The sequence below is a fragment of the Pelophylax lessonae genome (genome assembly GCF_965119305.1).
Source record: "Pelophylax lessonae genome assembly, chromosome: 13".
NCBI classification, from domain to species: Eukaryota; Metazoa; Chordata; class Amphibia; order Anura; family Ranidae; genus Pelophylax; species Pelophylax lessonae.
The window spans coordinates 194,181,982-194,206,560 of NC_138780.1; the positions used below are offsets into that span (position 1 = coordinate 194,181,982).

At 47.8% G+C, this 24,579-nt stretch overlaps 2 protein-coding genes across 2 annotated transcripts in view; one reads left to right on the forward strand and one right to left on the reverse strand.

The window, feature by feature from the left end:
- Window positions 1–15,416: 15,416 nt before the first annotated feature.
- LOC309569568 (uncharacterized protein) lies at window positions 15,417–18,637 on the reverse strand. The gene is made up of 2 exons (XM_082275450.1): window positions 18,355–18,637; window positions 15,417–15,594 (listed from the first exon to the last, which is right to left on the reverse strand). The coding sequence occupies exons 1-2, from the start codon at window positions 18,524–18,526 to the stop codon at window positions 15,455–15,457; spliced, it is 312 nt and encodes a 103-aa protein (XP_082131576.1). The 5' UTR covers window positions 18,527–18,637; the 3' UTR covers window positions 15,417–15,454.
- A 50-nt stretch (window positions 18,638–18,687) lies between these two features.
- UBR7 (ubiquitin protein ligase E3 component n-recognin 7) overlaps window positions 18,688–24,579 on the forward strand; it is a 30,569-nt gene continuing 24,677 nt past the window's right edge. The window contains exon 1 of the mRNA XM_082275453.1: window positions 18,688–18,872. Within this exon, the coding sequence (XP_082131579.1) occupies window positions 18,714–18,872 (159 nt within the window). The 5' untranslated portion in view covers window positions 18,688–18,713. The remainder of the gene's footprint in view (window positions 18,873–24,579) is intronic.

The window sequence follows — 24,579 nt, forward strand, 5'->3', positions numbered from 1 at the left end:
ATTCAGAATAATGGCTGCGGTGCCTGCGCAGACCTGCATTAGTGGGAACCAGGCCTTACTAAAAACCTGTCCCTGTTACTATTGGAATGTCCCTTCAATACCTGTCTGATAATATATATGCAGGACAGGAAGTGAGGTACTAATTAGCTGGGGATCTGTTGCATGGGGTTATTAATGAGTTGGGGATCTGCTGAGCGAGGGTACTATTGAGCTGGGTATCTGCTGAATGAGGGTACTAATAAGATGGGGATCTGCTAATCATGGGTACTAATACATCGGGGAGCTGCTTAATGAGGGTACTAATGATCTGGAGATCTGAAGAGGGGTACTAATAAGCTGGAGATTTAAAGCGGTAGTATCCTGCTTTTTTACACTTTTACCTACAGGTAAGCCTATAATAAGGCTTACCTGTAGGTACAAATAATATCTCCTAAACCGGCATGGTTTAGGAGATATTTACAGTGCATGCAGCCGCTCGCGCGAGCGGCGCATGCGTTCTGAAGGTCCGGGGGGACCTTCAATCTATTTGCCGGGAGCTTGCCGGAAAATCACTTCCGCGCGCATGCGCGTGAGTGACGTCATCGCGGCTCCGGCCAATCATCGCGCCGGAGCCGTCTCTTCCAGCCAATCACCGCACCGGAGCCGCCGAACCCGGAAGAGACGGTGAGGGATCATGGCAGCGCCCGCAGCGATGTCCGGGGGTCCGTGTCGGGGCTTCGTTCTAAGGTAAATTACACATAATGGGCTAGTATGCGATGCATACTAGCTCATTATGCCTTTGTCTTGCAGGTTTTTTTTTTTTTTTTTTGTTCTTTGGGTTTACAACCGCTTTAAACAAGGGTACTGAGGAGCTGCTGAATGGGTGTACTAATAAGCTGGAGATCTGCCGAACGAGATACTATTGAGATGGGGATCTGCTGAATGGGGGTACTAATGAGCAGGTAATCTGCAGAATGGGGGTACTTTTGAGCTAGGGATTTGCTGAATGGGAGAACTAATGAGCAGGGGATCTGTTGAATGGGAGAACTAATGAGCAGGGGATCTGCTGAATGGGAGAACTAATGAGCAGGGGATCTGCTGAATGGGGGGTACTAATGAGCAGTGGATCTGCTGAATGGAGGGTACTAATGAGCTGGGGATCTGCTGAATGGGGGTACTAATGAGCTGGGGATCTGCTGAATGGGGAGTACTAATGAGCAGGGGATCTGCTGAATGGGGGGTACTAATGAGCTGGGGATCTGCTGAATGGGGGGTACTAATGAGCAGTGGATCTGCTGAATGAGGGGTACTAATGAGCTGGGGATCTGCTGAATGGGGGTACTAATGAGCTGGGGATCTGCTGAATGGGGAGTACTAATGAGCAGGGGATCTGCTGAATGGGGGAACTAATGAGCAGGGGCTCTGCTGAATAGGGGAACTAATAGAGGTGGCACAGGCAGTCCAACTCCTCCAGGATGGCACATCAATACGTGCCATTGCCAGAAGGTTTGCTGTGTCCCCCAGCACAGTCTCAGGAGCATGGAGGAGATTCCAGGAGACAGGCAGTTACTCTAGGAGAGCTGGACAGGGCTGTAGAAGGTCCTTAACCCATCAGCAGGACCGGTATCTGCTCCTTTGTGCAAGGAGGAACAGGATGAACACTGCCAGAGCCCTACAAAATGACCTCCAGCAGGACACTGGTGTGAATGTCTCTGACCAAACAATTAGAAACAGACTTGATGAGGGTGGCCTGAGCGTCCGACATCCTCCAGTGTGCCCTGTGCTCACTGCCCGGCACTGTGGAGCTCACTGTGGCATTTGCCATTGAACACCAGAATTGGCAGGTCCGCCACTGGCACCCTGTGCTTTTCACAGATGAGAGCAGGGTCACCCTGAGCACATGTGACAGACATGAAAGAGTCTGGAGAAGCCATGGAGAACATTATGCTGCCTGTAACATCGTTCAGCATGACCAGTTGGGTGGTGGGTCAGTGATGGTCTGGGGAGGAAAATCCATGGAGGGAGGCACAGATCTCTACAGGCTAGACAATGGCACCCTGACTGCCATTAGATATTGGGATGAAATCCTTGGACCCACTGTCAGACCCTACGCTGGTGCAATGGGTCCTGGGTTCCTGCTGGCGCACGACAATGCCCGGCCTCATGTGGTGAGAGTATGCAGCCAGTTCCTGGAGGATGAAGGAATAGATACCATTGAATGGCCCCCACGCTCGTCTGACCTGAATCCAATAGAACACCTCTGGGACATTATGTTTCAGTCCATCCAACGCCGCCAGGTTGCTCCTCAGTCTGTTCAGGAGCTCAGTGATGCCCTGGTCCAGATCTGGGAGGAAATAACCCAGGACACCATCTGTCTCATTAGGAGCATGTCCCAACATTGTCAGGTATGCATACAAGCACGTGGGGGCCATACAAACTACTGAGGACCATTCTGAGTTGCTGCAATGACGATTCAGCAAAATGAACTAACCTGCTGCAACATTTTTTCACTTTGATTTTTGGAGTGTCTGAATATATATATATATATATATATATATCAAGTGGTAATGAAAAATAAAAAAAGAATATATAAATATATACAGTATCTCACAAAAGTGAGTACACCCCTCACCTTTTTGTAAATATTTTATTCTATCTTTTCATGTGACAACACTGAAGAAATGACACTTTGCTACAATGTAAAGTAGTGAGTGTACAGCTTGTATAACAGTGTAAATTTGCTGTCCCCTCAAAATAACTCAACACACAGCCATTAATGTCTAAACCACTGGCAACAAAAGTGAGTACACCCCTAAGTAACAATGTCCAAATTGGGCCCAATATGCCATTTTCCCTCCCTGGTGTCATGTGACTCGTTAGTGTTACAAGGTCTCAGGTGTGAATGGGGAGCAGGTGTGTTAAATTTGGTGTTATCGCTCTCACTCTCTCATACTGGACACTGGAAGTTCAACATGGCACCTCATGGCAAAGAACTCTCTGAGGATCTGAAAAAAATAATTGTTGCTCTACATAAAAATGGCCTAGGCTATAGGAAAATTGCCAAGACACGGAAACTGAGCTGCAGCACGGTGGCCAAGACCATACAGCAGTTTAACAGGACAGGTTCCACTCAGAACAGGCCTGGCCATGGTTGACCAAACAAGTTGAGTGCTCATATCCAGAGGTGGGGGGTGTACTCACTTTTGTGAGATACTGTACATGATCCTGCACAGTGCGACCGCCCTGTAGCAGTAAATCTGTCATGGGGCGGTCTGCAACTGGTTAAGATCATCAGCATTATGGTAACTCACAGGCAGGGGGCACTCTATCAGGGCTCTGTCACATGATATCGCTGCTGGGTTCTAATGTTAGCTTATGATATGACCAATAAGCAGCCATGTCATGTGACACAATGTGACAGAGCCATGACAGAGCGCCCCCTGCCTGTGAGTTATGATACCATCCATGATGCCAGAGAGACAGACACAGTGCAATGTAGCCCATTCACAGACACCCCCAAAGCACACCGGTGTGAAAGCCTTGAAGGCGCTGGCAACCCCACGATGGGATCCGCTTCTCCTCTGTTCCTGCTGCTGGACACGGTCAGCTGAGCTCAGCTGCTTCTCTCTGCCTGTCGCCGCTGCCGCCAGCCTCACAAGTCTCACTCTCCGGGCCCCGACTACTACTGGGTGGGGAGTGGAGGAAGATCCCTCCACCGGGAAAGGCAAGGAGATAGGCAAGCAGAAGGCTGGCCAAGACTTGAGCCAAGGCAGAAAAACATACAAGTGGGAGCAGAATAGGCGTGCGCCCGAAACTGAAGAAATAGTCTGCCCGCTCCGACCAGCACATGATCATCATAAAGGGGCACAGATAATGGAAAAAATACACCCCCCCCCCCCAAGCTAGCAGGAGTGGTGGAGCGGGGGGTGTAATTCAGATATTTTTTTTATTCTGCACTGACTGCCATTGAAATTGCCCGGGCCACTGTTGAAATCCAATCCGGGGACAGACTTGGTCCAGGGACAGTGTCCTCAAACCGGGGACATCTGCTCACCCTATAGTACAGTGACAGTGCATTTTTTTAAAAGCACTGATCATTGTATTGGTGTCACTGGTCCCCAAAAAGTGTCAGATTTGTCCGCCGCAATGTCGCAGTCCCGTTAAAAATCTCTGATCACCGCCATTACAAGTAAAAAACAATAAAAAAAATAAATAAAAAAAAGTCCATAAATCTATCCCATAGTTTGTAGATGCTATAAATTTTGTGCAAACCTTTATGTGCTTTTTTTGACCAAAAACATGTGGCAGAATACATATTGGCCTAAATTGATGAAGAAATTAGATTTTTTACATTTTTTTAATGGATGTGTTTTATAGCCTCCCTTCTAGATTGTAAGCTGTAACTAGTGATCGACCGATTATCGGCAAAGACGATATATTGAGGGCTGATATGCACTTTCCCCGATATATCGGAATCGGCCCCGGAGGTTACCGATATTGCCGATATTTTGGTAAGTGCTTGTACCGGAGTGATGCCTGCAGCTAGAGACATCACCCCGGAACGGAAGCTGATCGGCTGTCATTACAAGGAGCGGGAGGGGACATCCCCCCCTCCCGCCGCCTTCCGCGGCTCGCCCGGGTCTCCCGTCCCACCGGCAGACCCGGGCATCCTACCTGCATGGCCGCCGAAGAGAAGACCCGATCAAAGCTGCATTCGGCTCTGATCGGGTCTCCATGTAAAAGACCCGGAAGTGAAGTCATGACATCACTTCCGGGTACTCGGCGCCAAATTAAAAAAAAATGGCAGCATTCAAAGCCAAACTTGGCGTTTTGAATGTTTTTAAGTGCAGAGGAGGGGTTTGGGGTGTTTTAGACCCCCAGATCCCTCCACAACAGTACCTGTAAAAAAAAAAAAAAAAATTTAATTTTTGAAATGTCTGAAAATATCGGCCAATACCGATGTGCGATGACCAAAATATCGGTATTGATATCGGCAATAAAAAAACGATATTGGTTGATCACTAGCTGTAACAAGCAGGACCCTCGGATTCCTCCTGTATTGAATTGTATTGTCTGTCCTCATGCTGTAAAGCGCTGCACAAACTGTTATATAAATCCTATATAATAATAATAATAATAAAAATAGCAGAAAATAAAAAATATTGTTTTGTTTTTTTCAAAGTTTTTCTACAAACTAGGGGAAAGATTTATGTCATGTTTATTGTTTTTTTTTTTTTTTCCTAGTAATGGCGGTGATCTGCGATTTTTAGTGGCAGACAGATCGGACCCCTAACTGACATTTTTGACACTTTTGGGGGGACCAGTGACATTACTACAGTAATCAGTGCTAAAAATATGCATTGTTACTGTAATAATGACACTGGCAAGGAAGGGGTTAACACAGTGGTGATCAAGGGGTTAAATGTGAGCCTAGGGGAGTGTTTTCTAACTGTGTGGGGAATGGGCTTGTGAAATGTTCATAGAGACCTGTGATCCTATGTAGAAGGATCACAGACGCTCTGTGATCATTCCAGAGAGAAGAACGGTCAGATGTGTTTACAGCAGCCGACCGTTCTTCTCTCTCAGCGGGGAGCAATCGCGGGTGGCAGACGGCAATCGGAGCCGCCTGCTCACTGCATCGGCATCCCCGCTGCCGAGTGGGGGGCGGGAGCGCGCCCCCTAGCAGCAGGTGCACGACCGACGTAGGGTTACGTCGGTTTGTGCAGGAGGGGCTGCCTGCCGCAGTAAAACTGCGGCCGGCGGTCCTTAAGTGGTTGATGTGAGTATTGTCTCATTATCATAGAGATCATCAGTTACAGTTTCAGATTATAGAGTGTTTCTTAACATTGTTTCTTGATATTAACGCTCATTGTTCCTTTTGTTCTGGGTCAGTCGTGCTGAACCCTGCTGGTTTGTGCAGGATTCGGTTGACTGGCATAATTATATTTGCCTATTCACTGAGTAAAATGTCAAAGCTTATTCTGTGTCAGTGTGTTTTTAAAGGTATATACGTAATGTCAGAACCTAGAGTACCAGGTGGGCTGGACGGTTCACAGGCAGTGGTGTATTTTGGTTTTGTGCTGCCCTAGGCAAGACTAAAATTGGGCGCCCCCCCCCCATCCAAAGTAAATTTTCCCCACTCCTTCCTTTTTAACGGATGGGAGTCCCTCCAAAATTGAAGGATTACAGGTCCCAGCATGAACCCCTAAGATCTCAAGAGAGGGGGGTGAGAGGGGGTGGGAGAGAGAGAGGGGGGTGGGTGAGGGAGGGAGAGATAGAGCGGGGGGTGAGAGAGAGGGGGGATGAGTGTGAGAGAGAGAGGGGGGTGGGTGAGGGAGGGAGAGAGAGAGCGGGGGGTGAGAGAGAGGGGGGATGAGTGTGAGAGAGAGAGGGGGGTGGGTGAGGGAGGGAGAGAGAGAGCGGGGGGTGAGAGAGAGGGGGGATGAGTGTGAGAGAGAGAGGGGGGTGGGTGAGGGAGGGAGAGAGAGAGCGGGGGGTGAGAGAGAGGGGGGATGAGTGTGAGAGAGAGAGGGGGATGAGAGAGGGGGGTAAGAGAGAGAGAGGGGGCGAGTGAAAGAGAGAGGGGGTGAGAGAGGCGGCTCTAGCAACCAGTGGCCAATAGAGTCTCAGGTGGAGGGGGGCTGCCCCCCTGCAAAGTGCCTCTCTAGGCCTTGTTGGCCTAGGCCAAAATACAGCACTGTTCACAGGGTCATAGTAGTGCTGAGGAACACCCATCAACCCCCAAGGGGGTAGTGCTACACAGATGATGGAGGCCACTGTGCCCATTGGGGACCTTCAATGCTGCACCCTTCCCCAGATCTGTGCCTCCATACAATCCTGTCTCAGAGGTCTACAGGTTTTTGTGACGCCCCTAATGACGTCATCTATGACGAAACGTATCGGGAGGAGGTTAGCTAAGTGGCGTTGGTACTTCATGCCGTTGAAGGTCGGCCATGTTTCTGGTTTAAAACAAATATACACCGCTACCTTTGTGTTTTTCATGCTTGTTCTGTTGGAGAAACTGTGAGTACCCTGTGTGCAGATTCTATTTGATAAATAAACTGCTTTTAGAGATGTCTGTGCAATGATTGCCTGCATTTACGCATAGATTACGTAAATGAAATACGTATATATTACGTATATATTATATGTTTATGGTTTGGAGTCTGCCTTCATGCTTCTAAGGGATTCGGAATAATTGACCAATTGATGAATATGAGCTTACTTTGACTGCTGCTCAACCCAGTAGTCATTGGTATCTGGTAAGAGACAAGGTGTAGCTTTCTCTTGGTGGTGGATCTATCATTTTCCCTCTCACAGTTTATGTGCCTATGCCACTGGAGGATTATCTGGAATATACTTTTGAGCGCTGCTGTTTATTTCAGTGGTCCTCAACTCCAGTCCTCGGGGCCCACTACCAGGCCAGATTTTAAGTATTACCTTGGGGAGATGCAGACTTGGATACTGCAATCACTGAGCAGCAAATGAGATCACCTGTGATGTAATTTAGTTATCTTGCAAACCTGGCCTGTTAGTGGGCCCCGAGGACCGAAGTTGAGGACCACTGGTTTATTTGACTCTTGGTTTGTGCTCTGACATGCACTGTTACCTGTGGGACCTTATATAGGCAGGTGTGTGCCTTTCCCAATCATGTCGATTCAACAGAATTTTCCACTGGTGGACTCCAATCAAGTTGTAGAAACATCTCAAGGATGATCAGTGGAAACAGGATGATGCACCTGTACTCAATTTTGAGTGTCATGGCAAAGGGTGTGAATACTTATGTACATGGGATTTTTTTTTTTTTTTTTTAAATAAATTTGCAAAGATTTTAAACAAATTTCTTTCACGTTGTCATTATGGGGGATTGTTTGTAGAATTTTGGAGGAAAATAATGAATTTAATCCATTTTGGAATGAGGCTGTAACATAAAATGTGGAAAAAGTGAAGCGCTCTCAATACTTTCCGGATGCTCTGTACCAGTAGCGGGAAGGGACGTCTCCACCTGCTGCTCTCCCTGGCTCTTCTGTCCCACTGGGAGACCCAAGCGACCAGACGGCGCATCAAAGCCGGGGTCAGCTTTGATTGGCTGTTCGTAATAGTAACCCGCAAGTGATGACATGACATCACTTCCAGGTTACCCAGAAACCATCAGCGCCAGTTTTTGAAAATCTAAAGCATTCAGAAACACAGAACTTGGTGTTCTGAATGCTTTTAACCACTTTAGGACCAGAAGATTTCCCCCCTTCCTAACCAGGCCATATTTTGCGATTCGGCACTGCATTATTTTAACCGACAATTGCGCAGTCACGCGACACTGTATCCAATTGAAATTTACGTCCTTTTTTCCCACAAACAGAGCTTTCTTTTGGTGGTATTTGATCACCTGTGAGATTTTTATTTTTTGCGCTATAAACAAAAAAAAGCGACAATTTTGAAAAAAAAAACAATATTTTTCACATTCTGCTATATGACATTCTCAAAAAAAAAATTTTAAATAAAATTTTCTTAACATTTTAGGCCAATTTGTTTTCTGCTTCATATTTTTGGTAAAAAAAAATTGCAATAAGCGTATTTTGATTGGTTTGCACAAAAGTTATCGCGTCTACTATCTACGGGAAAGATTTATGTCATTTTTATTGTTTTTTTTTTTTTTACTAGTAATGGCGGCGATCTGTGATTTTTAGCTGGACTGTGACATTGTGGCAGACAGATCCGGACCCCTAACTGACATTTTTGACACTTTTGGGGGTACCAGTGACATTACTACAGTAATCAGTGCTAAATAATATGCACTGTTATTGTAATAATGACACTGGCAGGGAAGGGTTTAACACTGTGGGTGATCAAGGGGTTAAATGTGAGCCTAGGGGAGTGATTCTAACTGTGGGGGGGGGGGGGGGGGGGCGTGGCTTCTGAAATGACCATAGAGACCTGTGATCATATATAGAAGGACTGCGATCTGTGATTTTTTTTATTTTATTTTATTTTTTTTTTTGGGACTGCGACATTGCGGCGGACAGATCAGACCCTTAACTAACATTTTTGACACTTTTGGGGGGACCAGTTCCCAATGACACATTGTTCCTTTTAGCTATCTGTAAGGGGGTAATTCCCTTTTAGCCGTCTGTAAGGGGGGGGGGGTAATTCCCTTTTACCTATCTGTAAGGGGGGTAATTCCCTTTTAGACATCTGTAAGGGGGGTAATTCCCTTTTACCTATCTGTAAGGGGGGTAATTCCCTTTTAGACATCTGTAAGGGGGGTAATTCCCTTTTACCTATCTGTAAGGGGGGTAATTCCCTTTTAGACATCTGTAAGGGGGGTAATTCCCTTTTAGCCATCTGTAAGGGGGGTGATTCCCTTTTAGCTATCTGTAAGGGGGGTAATTCCCTTTTAGCCATCTGTAAGGGGGGTAATTCCCTTTTACCTATCTGTAAGGGGGGTAATTCCCTTTTAGACATCTGTAAGGGGGGTAATTCCCTTTTAGCCATCTGTAAGGGGGGTGATTCCCTTTTAGCTATCTGTAAGGGGGGTAATTCCCTTTTAGCCATCTGTAAGGGGGGTAATTCCCTTTTAGCCATCTGTAGGGGGGGTAATTCCCTTTTAGCCATCTGTAAGGGGGGCAATTCCCTTTTAGCCATCTGTAAGGGGGGCAATTCCCTTTTAGCCATCTGTAAGGGGGGTAATTCCCTTTTAGCCATCTGTAATGGGGGCAATTCCCTATTAGCTATCTGTAATGGGGGTAATTTCCTTTTAGCCATCTGTAAGGGGGGTAATTCCCTTTTACCTATCTGTAAGGGGGGTAATTCTTCCCAATGATGACAAGAGTAAGGAGCATTCTTCCTGCTGACTGTCACACTAATGTATCATGAGTTGTAGATTTTAAATTTTAAGCAAGGGGTTCCCCAAGACCGGAAATTTATTTAAAGGGTTCCTCTGTGTTGAGAAAGGCTGGGCCAGAGAGTCAACTAATGCCAGGAGGCAAACACCAACTTTTAGAGGGACCTGTATAGCAGTCAGGGTAGATATAAAATGGGTCACTTCCCTCCAGTAGCTACTAATCTTGAGGGCACTTTCAAAAGATATGGGCAAATCCAACTGGGTCACTAGAGCATCTCCAGCAGCAAGAAGAGGAATTAGGGTAGATACAATGTAGTCGTTGTGGTGGAAAATACATTCTGTGCACTATTTTAACCACTTAACATTTTCCTGCTTAACGTCCAGGCCACTTTTTTGCAACTTGGCACTGCGCTACTTTAACTGACAATTGCGCGGTTATGCAGTGCCGTACCTAAACAAACTTCTTTTTTTCCCCCACAAAGAGCTTTCTTTTGGTGGTATTTGATCACCTCTGCGCTTTTCATTTTTTGCGATATTATTAAAAAAAGAGCGAAAATTTTGCGACAAAATTGACATTTTCTATTTTGACAGTTAAAAAATATCCAATATATTCAATTTTTGTCACATATTTAGGCCAAAATGTATTTAGCTATATGTCTTTGACAAAAAAAATTCTCAACGAGCGTATTTTTAACCGCTCTAAGACCGGAAGATTTTACCCCATTCCTGACCAGGCCATATTTTGCGATTCGGCACTGCGTTATTTTAACGGACAATTGCGTGGTCGTGCGATGCTGTACCCAAATTAAATTTATGTCCTTTTTTCTCCCCACAAATAGAGCTTTCTTTTGGTGGTATTTGATCACCTGTGTGATTTTAAATTTTTGAAAAAAAGAGCGACAATTTAAAAAAAAAACAATATATTTTACATTCTGATATATAACATTCCCAAAAAAAAAAGTATAAATCAAATTTTTTTAACATTTTAGGCCAATTTGTTTTCTGCTACATATTTTTGGTAAAAAAAAAAAAAATCACAATAAGCGTATTTTGATTGGTTTACGCAAAAGTTATCGCGTTTACTAACTACGGGAAAGATTTGTTTTTTTATTGTTTATTTTTTTTTTTACTAGTAATGGCGGCTGAAGGAGCATGCTCCTTCAGCGGCAATCTGCGATTTTTTTTTGCGGGACTGTGACATTGCGGCGGACAGATCGGACCCCTAACTGACATTTTTGACACTTTTGGGGGGACCAGTGACATTACTACAGTAATCAGTGCTATAAATATGCACTGTTACTGTAATAATGACACTGGCAGGGAAGGGGTTAACACTGTTGGTGATCAAGGGGTTAAATGTATGCTTCATGCTTACTGACGTGTGTGGGGGGAGGGGGTTGTGTGACACAGACAGAGATCGCAGGTTGAGCTATGCTGAATCCTGTGATCTGTCCCTGTCTGTCACAGAGAAGATCCGCCTGCTTTGTTTACACAAGCGGGCGGATTTCCACACTCTATCCCCAACGATCGGGGAAGAGCGGCGGTGATCACCGCCTCTCCTCCCCTGGTCCGACTCCCGCTGTGTCTGAATACAGCGGGAGTGAGCCTCCGGTGGCGCGCGCGCGCCACTGAGAGAGGGGAGGAGTCTGGTGACATAGGTCTACGTCGCCAGACCTTAACGAGCCACTTTGACGCAGTACTGTCAATGTGAGCAGTCGGCAAGTGGTTAACCACTTTAGGACTGCTCACGTTGCTGCTACTGCAGCAAGGCGGCAGCCCTGGGTCTGGCGACGTAGACCTACGTCGCTGGATTCCCCGCTGTCTCGGGGGCGCGTGCGCACCGCCGGAGACTCGCTCCCGCTGTGTTTAGACACAGCGGGAGTAGGACCGGAGGAGGAGAGGCGGTGATCACCAATCGTCGGGGAAAGAGTGAGAAAATCCGCCCACTTGTGTAAACAAAGCAGGCGGATCTTCTCTGTGACAGGCAGGGGACAGATCACAGGATTCAGCATAGCTATACCTGCGATCTGTGTCTGTGTCACACAACCCCCCCCCCCCCCCGTAAGCATGAGGCACACATTTAACCCCTTGATCACCAACAGTGTTAACCCCTTCCCTGCCAGTGTCATTATTACAGTGACAGTGCACATTTTTAGCACTGATTACTGTAGTAATGTCCCTGGTCCCCCCAAAAGTTTCAAAAGTGTCAGTTAGGGGTCCGATCTGTCCGCCGCAATGTTGCAGTCCCGCTAAAGAAAAATCACAGATCACCGCCATTACTAGTAAAAAAAAAAAAATAAAAATGACAAATCTTTCCCATAGTTAGTACCTTTTGCGCAAACCAATCAAAATACGCTTATTGCGATTTTTTTTTTACCAAAAATATGTAGCAGAAAACAAAATTTGCCTAAAAGGTTAAAAAATTTAGATTTGTAAATTTTTTTGGGGAATGTTATATAGCAGAATGTGAAAAATATTGTTTTTTTTTTTCCAAAATTGTCGCTTTTTTTCAAAAATTTTAAAAAAAAACACAGAGGTGATCAAATACCACCAAAAGAAAGCTCTATTTGTGGGGAGAAAAAAAAGGAAGTAAATTTCATTTGGGTAAAGTGTCGCATGACTGCGCAATTTTCAGTTAAAGTCACGCAGTGACGAATTGCAAAATATAGCCTGGTCAGAAAGGGGGTAAAATCTTCCGGTCTTAAAGCGGTTAAAAATACAATCATTGAGAATTTTTTTGTCATAGACATGTAGCTAAATACATTTTGGCCTAAATATATGACAAAAATTGAATATATTGGATATTTTTTAACTGTCAAAGTAGAAAATGTCAATTTTTTCGCAAAATGTTCGCTTTTTTTATTAATATCAGTAAAAATAAAAAGGGCAGAGGTGATCAAATACCACCAAAAGAAAGCTCTGTTTGTGGGAAAAAAAGGACGTAAATTTTGTTTGGGTACGGCGTTGCATGACGGCGCAATTGTCAGTTAAAATCACGCAGTGCCAAGTTGAAAAAAAGTGGCCTGGTCATTAAGCAGGAAAATCATCCGGTCTTAAAGTGGTTAAATTGGATCAGCCGGTCTTTAGTGGATATTAGTGCATGAAATGGGCTATCCAAGAGATCTTCCCAGTCTTGATTGTCCAAGTCCTGCTCCTCCGAACACCATGCTGTTAGCAGGGCATCTAGTCCCACATGAACGGAGGGAAGTAGTGACTTGTAGATCAAAAAAAAAGAAAGAGTTTTTTTTTTTTTAGAGGGTCATCCTGGAGGAGAACCCCTCCACATCATCCAGCTCCAATCTAAACAGAGGACCCAAATTGCAGTGCATAGGCAGGTCAGTTGCAGGAATTACACAATCCCAGTGATGTCAGCACATCGCTGCACCCCACGCATTTCGTCACGCGTTGACGTCTTCCAGAAGACGAAACGCGTAGGATGGACCGACTTGCTACCGTCACAATTTTGTAAGGAAGGACAGGCTCCTGTTTATGTGCCGGCCTTTCTGTTTTTAAGGTGATTTTGATACTAATACAATGTAAGGGCAGCCTTTAATGGCGCATGCGCTCTGAAGGTCCGGCGGACCTTCAGAGTTCCTTGCCGGGAAGTTGCCGTAAAGTTAATCCCCCGCATGCGCGGGAGTGACGTCATCGCGGCTCCGGCCACTCACAGCGGCGGAGCCGCCGAACCCGGAAGAGATGCCGAGGGATCATGTCAGCTCCCACAGCGGTGTCCGGGGGTCCGTGTCGGGGCTTCGTTTTAAGGTATTTCATAATGAGCTAGTATGCGATGCATACTAGCTCATTATGCCTTTGTTTTTCAGGGTTTTTTTGAGTATACTACCGCTTTAAGATAAGAAACCTTCTGGGTGTAGTAGCCCCCCAAGCACCGCTAATTATATATGAGGAGGTCCTACTTTGACCTGCGATTTCCACAAGTCCCTCGGCCATCTGGGACTCTCCCTCCTGATTGGCTGGGACACAGCCACGGCGCCATTGGCTCCCACGGCTGTCAAAGTCAGCCAATCAGAGGGAGGGGGTGCAGCCGATAGGCAGCTCTGTGTCTGACTGAACATACGAAGCTGCAGCTTGGCTCAGTTGCCCCCATTGCAAGCTGTTTGCTGTGGGGGCACTCAACAGGAGGGAGGGTCCAGAAGCAGCAACGAGGGACCCCGAGGAGGATCCAGACTGCCTTGTGCAAAGCCAACTGCACAGAGGAGGTAAGTATAACATGTTTGTTACTTATTTTTTTTTAAAACAAGACTTTACAATAACTTTAAGGATTTTACGCTATGTGGAGCCTTTTGTATACCACTATGACATCATAGTCAGGAAGATCGAGGTGTGAGGTGCAGGAGGATCCTTAGATGCTGTAAAGGCCCCGGCTGGGTATTAAGCCACAAGTGCCACTGGCCTCCTGTAAGACGTTTTGGTGGGGGCAGCGGTGTCACCAAGGATCACATTTTCAAGGTGGCGGATGGTGGTGATTTTCAGTCAAGGACTTTATTATTTTATCACATATGGATTTTATTTTTGACATTTTCTTTATTATGGACACTGATCATTGCTAGCGCAACTCAGCAAAGGTTGTAAGATTTCAACTGTGTAAGGCTACGTTCACATGTGGGCGCAGCGGATCACCGCGATTCTGCCCGCGATCCGGAAATCATTGCAAATTGCGGGATGCCTGTGCGATGCCCGTGATATGCAATGGCACCCCAAGCGCTGTGCGATGTTGCTGCGATTTCCGCCTGCCGAATCCCGGTAACAGAATCGTGAGACGCATCAAAAAGAAGCTCTTGCACCTTTTTTTGGGCGCCATGCGTCCCACAATTCTGTTTGCGCGATGTTAACGCCTGTGCGATGCCCATGATTTGCAATGGCACCTCAAACGCTGTGCGATGTTGCTACGATTTCCGCCGGCTGAATCGTGGTAACATTGCGCGACGCATGACGCACAAAAGAAGCTGTTGTACCTTTTTTTGGGCGTCATACGTCCCGCGATTCTGTTTGCGCGATGTACACGCCTGTGCGATGCCCGTGATTTGCAATGGCACCCCAAACGATGCGCGATGTTGCCGCGATTTCCGCCTGCCGAATCGCGGTAACATCGCGCGACGCATGACGCACAAAAGAAGCTCTTGTACCTTTTTTTTGGGCGTCATGCGTCCCGCGATTCTGTTTGCGTGATGTTATCGCGATTCGGCAGGCAGGAAATCGCGGCAACATCGCACAGCGTTTCGGGTGCCATCGCAAATCACTGGCATCGCACAGGCGTCCCGCGATTTGCAATGATTTCCGGATCGCGAGCAGAATCGCAGTGATTTTGCCCGTGATCCGCTACGCCCACATGTGAACGTAGCCTTATAGTTTCTGCGTAAAAGGGAAATACCAACATTGTTTACACATTAGCGCGGTTTATTTTTTATTTTTCCTAGGAAGATAAATCAGGAGCAGCCCTGGGCTTGGCACCTCTACAAACAAGTGGGCAGAGGCAGTTCATGTATCGGTATCCGTCTCCCGTTTATCGGTAGTGGACAGATCATTGATCTCCTTCAGTCATCTGCCTGCTGATCGATGTGCGGTGCTGCACAAGTCCGATACCCATAGTGCCTTGTGGATGAGATTCCGGAGTCGCTAAGTCTTTTTCCGTTTTGTAGGAGGAGCACTGAGGTAGATCCCGTTGTTTTTGGCATCCTCTTCATCGCTATCGCTATCTTCATCATCATCATCATCGTCATCATCATCATCATCTTCCTCCTCCGCTTCTTCTACACCTTAAAAATAAATCAGGACATCAGAGTCTGGCACATCGTATATAAAGGAACAATGGATATAGGGGAACTGACCTCCGCAAGATGTTCTACAAAAAGACCAGCAGAGGATCAAGGACCAGTCACCAACATTGGGTGCGATCTCCCTACAGCTGATCCTTTCCCCATTACCATGCCTTGTTCTGCACTGTGTCTCTGTATGGAGGCGGCCATCTTGGTAGAGGCAGGGCTCTTTGCTTCCCCATGTCTGATGCCTCCACAAAGGGGAACGATGATCAGCACAGCAGTGACATCACCAAATCCGCTGGGACATGTGGTCAGAGGCAGCCGTGCCTTAGATCAGTGTTCTCCAAACTGTGGCCCTTTGCTTGCCTTTCTCTGGCACTTGGGGCACCATTCCTCCCACTCGGGTGTGAAACGGAGGGTGAAAGGGGGGGGGGAAGAGAGAGAGAAAAAGAGAGAACTGGGGGGTAAGAGACAGAGAGGTTAAAGAGAGACGGAGGTGAGAGGGAGAGTGAAAGAGAGGGGGTGAGAGAGAGAGAGGGGGGAATGAGAGAGGGAGGGTAAAAGAGAAAGAGTGAACGGGAGATGGGGGGAAAGAAGGGGAGGGAGTTGAGAGAGAGAAGGGTGAGAGGGGGAGGGTAAGAGAGAAAGGGTGAAGGGAAGAGAGGGGTGAGAAACAGAGGGGGGGGGGTGAGAGAGAGGTGGAGGGGTTGAAAGAGAGGGGGGGTGAGCGACAAGAGGGGGGGGAGAGAGGTGAGAGACAGGAAGGGGGGGGGGGGTAAGAGAGGAGGGAGAGGAGAGAGAGGAAGGGGGGGGGGGTGAGAGAGAGAGGGGGGGGTAAACGAGAGAGGCTGAGAGGGAAAGTGATGTGAGAGACAGAGATTGGGGGGGGGTGAGAAAGCAAGAAGGGGTGAGAGGGGGAGGGTGAAGGGGAGAGGGGTGTGAGAGAAAAAGGGGTGAGAGGGAGAGAGAGAGGTGGAGGGTGAAAGAGAGAAGGGGGTGAGAGACAGAGAGGGTAAGAGCGAGAGAGGCTGAAGGGGAGATGGGTGTGAGAGACGGGGTGGGGGTGAGAGAGAGAGGGTGTGAGAAACAGAGGGGGGAGGGGTGAGAGAGAGGTGGAGGGGTTGAAAGAGAGAGGGAGGGTGAGCGACAAGGGGGGGACAGAGACAGGAGGGGGGAAGTGAGAGAGGAGGGAGAGGAGAGAGAGGTAAACGGGGGCAGGTAAGAGACAGGGGGGGGGGTGGAGTGAGGGAGGCGGGGGGGAAAGGAATGTGAGAGGGGGGGGTGAGAAAGCAAGGAGGGCTGAGAGGGGGAGGGTGAAGGGGTGGGAGAGAAAAAGGGGTGAGAGGGAGAGAGAGAGGGTGAGAGACGGGGGGGGGGGTAAGAGGGAGAGGATGAAGGGGAGAGGGGTGTTAGAGACGGGGTGGGTGGGGGGGGGGAAAGACAGGTGGAGGGTGAAGGAGAGGGGGTGAGCCAGAGAGAGAGTCAGGGGGTTCAGAGAGAGAAGGGGGTGACATGGAGATGGGTGGGAGAGACAGGGGGAGGGGGGAGGGACAGGGAGGGGGAGAGAACTGCCATAACCCCGGCATCTTTTTTTCAATCAGGTGTCGGCTTTCAGATAAAAGTGATCATGACGGTGGATTTGCTATAGGCCGCAGGAGGTGCCCATCCCCCCCCCCCTCTCCCGGTGGTTCCCGAGCTTACCGAAGCCATTGGTATCCTGGGAACCGATCCGATGCGGCTGATGGCTAGGCAGGAAGCCAAGTGAGGGAAAGACGGCCTCTACTCAGCTCTATGCCCTTGGAGGACCGGAGCAACGTCTGACGTCACTTCCACTGTTTGGTCTTAAAGGGCTGATTTTTTTTTTTTTTTTTTTTGTTTAAATGCAAAAGGTCTTTTTTTTTGCTTTTGAAAAGGTAAAGAAGAGATTTGAGGTCTTTTTGACCCCAGATCTCTCAATAAAGAGGTTCGGTCATCCTTATTTCTAATACAAGGGATGTTTAAATTCCTTGAAATAGGAATAAAAGTGATTAAAAAAAATGAAAGGGACAGTGTAAAAAATAAAAATAAATAATAAAAAAATAAAATGAAAGGAACAGTGTAAAAATAAAAAATAAAATAAATAATAATAAAAAAAAAAAAAAATGAAAGGGACAGTGTAAAAATAAAATAAATAATAAAAAAAAAATGTTAAGTGCCCCATAGCTCTGTGCTTGCACGCATAAGACTAAATGTAAACAGTATTCAAACCACACATGTGAGGAATCGCCGCGATCGTTAGAGCGAGAAATAATTTCAGCGCTAAAACTCCTCTGTAACTCTAAAAATGTGACCTGTAAAAATTTTAAAGCGCCTCCTATGGAGATTTTTAGTACCGTAGTTCCATTAATTCCACGAGCATGCGCAATTTTAAAGTGTGACATGTTGGGTATCTACTTACTTGGCATTACATCATCTTTCACAATTTTTTTAAAAAAATGGGCTAATTTTATTTATTTATTTTTTTAATATACATTAAAGTCTATGTTTTCCAAAAAACTTGAGTTTAAAAGAGCGCTGTGCAAATACGGTGCGATATAAAATATTGCAATGACCTCCATTTTATTCTCTAGGGTCTCTGCTAAAAAAAAAAAAAGAATGATATATATATATATATATATAAATAAATAATGTTTGGGGGGTGTTTTAAGTGATTTTATAGCCAAATACACCTTTTTTAGAAATGAACTGCTCTCTGAGCGGCTCTGATTGGTCACACACCTGTGTCGGAGGCTCCGCCCTTCTCCTGCTCCACCAGTCGGCTCATTTCGGCGGTCACCTCCCCCTGTAGCCGCTCCAGTCCGCCCAGCAGGCCCCGCAGAGTCCGCTCACAGCTCACCCGGAACGGGCGCCGCCCGCCATCCCTGCCCGTCAGCTCCGCGCTAACCTCCATGCTTTCCAAAGCTTCGTGACGTCACGTGGGTGGAGACCGAGAAGCCATCTTTGAGCCTGGCAGAAGCGACCTCCCCGGTTGCCGTGACGACAGCGGCGCCGGAAGTGAGCGGTCCAGGCAATCAGGATCGACGACTTCCGCCCGCCGGACCCGGAAGTGGCTTCTTTTCTCTTGCTGTTTTTGCGGGATGGCGGCAAGTGGAGAAGAGAGGCCGGGAGAGAAGAGGAGCGCCGAGGAGGAGCCGGTGCTGTCCCTGCTGGATGTGCTGGAGGAGGACGACGCCCTGCAAGACGAGGCGTGCGCTGTGCTGGGCGGGAGCGACGCCGAGAAGTGCTCATATCCTCAGGTACCCTATATACCTACCCCCCCCTATATACATATATACCTACCGAAACCCTATATACCTATCCACCCCCTATATATATATATATATATATATATATATATACACCTACCCCATCCCCCTATATACATATATACCTACCGAAACCCTATATACCTATCCACCCCCATAATATATATATATATTATATATAACACCACCCCATCCCCCCTATATACATATATACCTACCCCATCCCCCATATACATATATACCTACCAACCCTATATACCTACCCCATCCCCCCCTATATACATATATACCTACCCCATCCCCCATATATACCTACCCCATCCCCCCATAACATATATACCTACCCCATCCCCCCCATATACATATATACCTACTCCATCCCCCACTATACATATATACCTACCCACCCTATATACATATATACCTACCAACCTATATACATATATACCTACCCCCCCCCTATATACATATACCTACCCCACCCCCCCGTATACAGATATACCTACCCCATCCCCCCATATACATATATACCTACCCCATCCCCCCCTATATACATATACCTACCCCATCCCCCCCTATATACATATATACCTACCCCATCCCCCCTATATACATATATACCTACCCCATCCCCCCTATATACATATATACCTACCCCACCCCCCCTATATACATATATACCTACCCCATCCCCCCATATACATATATACCTACCGCATCCCCCCTATATACATATATACCTACCGCATCCCCCCTATATACATATATACCTACCGCATCCCCCCTATATACATATATACCTACCCCATCCCCCCTATATACATATATACCTACCCCATCCCCCCTATATACATATATACCTACCCCATTCCCCCCTATGTACATATATACCTACCCCATCCCCCCTATATACATATATACCTACCCCACCCCCCCCTATATACATATATACCTACCCCACCCCCCCTATATACATATATACCTACCCCATCCCCCCTATATACATATATACCTACCGCATCCCCCCTATATACATATATACCTACCCCATCCCCCCTATATACATATATACCTACCCCATCCCCCCTATATACATATATACCTACCCCATTCCCCCCCTATGTACATATATACTAGGGATGCACCGAATGGTCGGCGGCCGAACATTATTCGGCCGAAAATAGAAAAAATAGCACTTTCGGTGTTCGGCCGAATAAGTCAAAAGGCCGAATAATTTTGTGCCGAATAATAGGGCTGAACGATAGTCGATATGATATTGACTATCGTTCTGTGGCCGTAGGCGATATTTACAGGGGGAAGGGACTCGGAGGAGGACAGGAGGACTCACAGACTTCCGTGTTAGGCAGGGGAAGCCGGGACACTTCAGCGGTGAGCATACATACATTACTCACTGGTGCACTGCAGCCCGCCCCACACATTCAGTGAGTCTTACTCTCCTCCCTAGTTTTTTCAATGGCACATTCAGGAAGCCGATCACGCAGTGATTAGCTGCACAGCGAATCAATCACGCGTGCCTGCACACCTGATTGGTTCCGCTGTGCCGCTACTCACGGCGTGATTGGCTTCCTGAATGTGCCATTTGAAAAAACTAGGGAGGAGAGTAAGACTCACTGAATGTGTGGGGCGGGCTGCAGTGCACCAGTGAGTAATGTATGTATGCGGCTGTGCTCCTTTCCAGGCTCCTACTAGTCAACCTCCAGCCTCCTACTACCACCACTATGAGAGACTGTCTGTCACTGTAAAATCTGATCGAGTCCACACTGACACTGACTGACTGTCACTGAGTAATTGATGTTACCACATTAACCCTGACCTGCCCAGTGCCCTGTATCTGCAATTAAAATTTACAAGGCTGCCTGCATGCTTCCTGATTTCCATTCCCAGCATCCTTCCCAATCCCTACAGTGTCACTAACATTAACCCTATGGTACAAGGCTGCAGTGTGCACTGAATCCCATTCCCTACAGTAACATTTTGGGAGAGAGAGAGACATGAGAGGACAAGAGAGAGAGACACGAGAGGACAAGAGAGAGAGTGAGAGAGAGAGAGACATGAGAGGACAAAAAATTGGCAAAATAAATGGAAAAATGCGAAACACCGCGTTCGGTATTCGGCTTCGGCCAAGAATTTCATTTCGGTGCATCCCTAATATATACCTACCCCATCCCCCCCTATGTACATATATACCTACCCCATCCCCCCCACCATATATACCTACGCACCCCACCATATATACCGATCTACTTTATTTCCCCCCCACCATATCTACCTACCCCATCCTCCCCCACCATATATACCTACCATATTCCTCCACCATATATGTGTTCTGTTTTGTTGAAACAATGCTGCAACTTTTCGTAAACATGCTCAGGAGTGGAGAACAGAGGAGCAGAGAGAGAGAGACGTATCTTCTAGCGTGGGAAGCAAGTATTTTGTAGAGTGCCTCATTTTCTCTCCACCACTGAAGAGGATCACCACTTCTTCTGTCAATTACGGCTTCTTTCAAACAGAGATGAAGTTCATCATCCAGGCTCATCATTGCAGATTCAGAAGAAATTGAATCCTCCGCATGAGGCCCCAATAAAACACAGAAAATGTCCTGATATATTAGACGACGATGAAGCAGATTCTCTTCTGTTCGTTGATGTATTTTTGGACATTTGTTTGTTTTTTCAGCATGCTGCTCTTCATAAAAGTAGTGTTCTGGACTTTTCTTTTTGGCAGGAATCTCCTGCGCCTCCATGTCTTCTGTCAGCCATTGTTTTGCCTTGACCAATACATCAGAAGAGAAAGCATGGTTCTTGTATCGAGGATTCAAAAGACTTGCAAGCACAACATTTTTAATCTCTTCATGCTTCTCAAAACATATATCAATCAAAGCTCTTTGGCTTGACAGACCATCATTTGAAAGTTGGTGGGTGTTGTGTGTCATGACACAGAGGTCTGACGTATCAGCAAGCCTCACTCCTTTCCCGCATGTTTGCTCCACTGTCTCGAAGTTGCGCAAGCATCACTCGGTCTTTCTTGATTCCCCATTCTTCAAGCATGCCTAGAAACATTTCTTTACTGTACTCAGTGTGGGATCCTTGCATCAATTTTGTATTCAACACCAATTGCCTTTTTTGTCCATCCGCTGTCAATGAAGTGGCATGTAAGAATGAGTAGTGACTCTGACTCTGTTTGTGACCAGCAGACCGTTGTGAATGAGAGTGAGTTGATAGCATTCTTTGGTTGCAGCATAGCCTTTACTTTGTCAACGACCTTTTGGTGAAGCTTTTCCAGCATTTCGGTTCCATAATACTTCTGACTCCTCAGTGTGTAGCTTGGCTCAAGTGTGGACATCAACCGCTGAAATCCAGAGTCAGACACGATTGTCACTGATAACCAGCCATTTACAATGATCTCTGTGATTACTCTGTCCAGCAGTTAGGATCTTCCATCTGAATCTAGACAGTGACATCTGTTTTTTTTCACAAACATATCTGTTATTGTTGCCTGGTATTGGGATAGCGGAGGAGGTATTTCAAAATCACATTGATATTAATTTTGTTTTTTCTGAGCTGCATGATACAATTCAATATGATGAACTCTTAGGTGGGCCCAAAGATTTGAGTTTTTTTTTTGTTTTTTGCAGTTACTGATCCCATGCCTATGATGTTTGTACATGTGTTGCACGCTGCTGCTTTTCCTGGAGATGGTTGAGACGAGAAATAGTCCCAGACCACACTTTTACTCTTTCTCTCCTCATCCATCTCCATTTAAACTTGAAAGACACACATTAGATTAAAGAAATGGCTTGCTGAAGTTGCTGCTGATGCTAGCACTGGCACCCTGTTGTGGGTTGGTGGCTTACGCCTGGCAGTGTGGCTGGCTTGGTGTCACCCTGTTCTGGGTGGCTGGCTTGCAGGAACACTGTGATGGGTGGCTGGCTGGCTTGCAGGAACACTGTGGTGGCACTGGCTGGCTTGGTGTCACCCTGTTATGGGTGGCTGGCTTGCAGGAGCACTGGTGGGTGGCTGGATTGGTGTCACCCTCTTATGGGTGGCTGGCTTGCAGGAACACTGTGATGGGTGGCTTGCAGGAACACTGTGATGGGTGGCTGGCTGGCTTGCAGGAACACTGTGATGGGTGGCTGGCTTGCAGGAACACTGTGATGGGTGGCAGGCTTGCAGGAACACTGTGATGGGTGGCAGGCTTGCAGGAACACTGTGATGGGTGGCAGGCTTGCAGGAACACTGTGATGGGTGGCAGGCTTGCAGGAACACTGTGATGGGTGGCAGGCTTGCAGGAACACTGTGATGGGTGGCTGGCTTGCAGGAACACTGTGATGGGTGGCTGGCTTGCAGGAACACTGTGATGGGTGGCTGGCTTGCAGGAACACTGTGATGGGTGGCTGGCTTGCAGGAACACTGTGATGGGTGGCTGGCTTGCAGGAACACTGTGATGGGTGGCTGGCTTGCAGGAACACTGTGATGGGTGGCTGGCTTGCAGGAACACTGTGATGGGTGGCTGGCTTGCAGGAACACTGTGATGGGTGGCTGGCTTGCAGGAACACTGTGATGGGTGGCTGGCTTGCAGGAACACTGGTGGGTGGCTGGCTTGCAGGAGCACTGGTGGGTGGCTGGATTGGTGTCACCCTCTTATGGGTGGCAGGCTTGCAGGAACACTGTGGTGGGTGGCTGGCTTGTAGGAACAGTCTCTGTGGTGCCTGATTGGCTTGCTTGGTGTCACCCTCTTATGGGTGGCTGGCTTGCAGGAACACTGGGGTGGGTGGCTGGCTTGCAGGAACAGTCTCTGTGGTGCCTGGTTGGCTTGCTTGGTGTCACCCTCTTATGGGTGGCTGGCTTGCAGGAACACTGTGGTGGCGGGTGGCTGGCCTGCAGGAACACTGTGGTGGCGGGTGGCTGGCCTGCAGGAACACTGTGGTGGCGGGTGGCTGGCCTGCAGGAACACTGTGGTGGCGGGTGGCTGGCCTGCAGGAACACTGTGGTGGCGGGTGGCTGGCTAGCAGGAACACTGTGATGGGTGGCTGGCTTGCAGGAACACTGTGGTGGCGGGTGGCTGGCCTGCAGGAACACTGTGGTGGCGGGTGGCTGGCCTGCAGGAACACTGTGGTGGCGGGTGGCTGGCCTGCAGGAACACTGTGGTGGCGGGTGGCTGGCCTGCAGGAACACTGTGGTGGCGGGTGGCTGGCCTGCAGGAACACTGTGGTGGCGGGTGGCTGGCTTGCAGGAACACTGTGGTGGCGGGTGGCTGGCCTGCAGGAACACTGTGGTGGCGGGTGGCTGGCCTGCAGGAACACTGTGGTGGCGGGTGGCTGGCCTGCAGGAACACTGTGGTGGCGGGTGGCTGGCCTGCAGGAACACTGTGGTGGCGGGTGGCTGGCCTGCAGGAACACTGTGGTGGCGGGTGGCTGGCCTGCAGGGACACTGTGGTGGAGGGTGGCTGGCTTGCAGGGACACTGTGGTGGAGGGTGGCTGGCTTGCAGGAACACTGTGATGGGTGGCTGGCTTGCAGGAACACTGTGGTGGCGGGTGGCTGGCCTGCAGGAACACTGTGGTGGCGGGTGGCTGGCCTGCAGGAACACTGTGGTGGCGGGTGGCTGGCTTGCAGGAACACTGTGGTGGCGGGTGGCTGGCTTGCAGGAACACTGTGATGGGTGGCTGGCCTGCAGGAA

Bases quoted from the DNA above. Each gene is read 5' to 3' on its own strand.
- LOC309569568 (XM_082275450.1), bottom strand. From the start codon at position 18,526: ATGGAGGTTAGCGCGGAGCTGACGGGCAGGGATGGCGGGCGGCGCCCG. The intron at 15,595-18,354 runs GTGTGTGACCAA...TTTATTTTTAAG, and splicing joins GGGCGGAGCCTCCGACACAG to GTGTAGAAGAAGCGGAGGAG.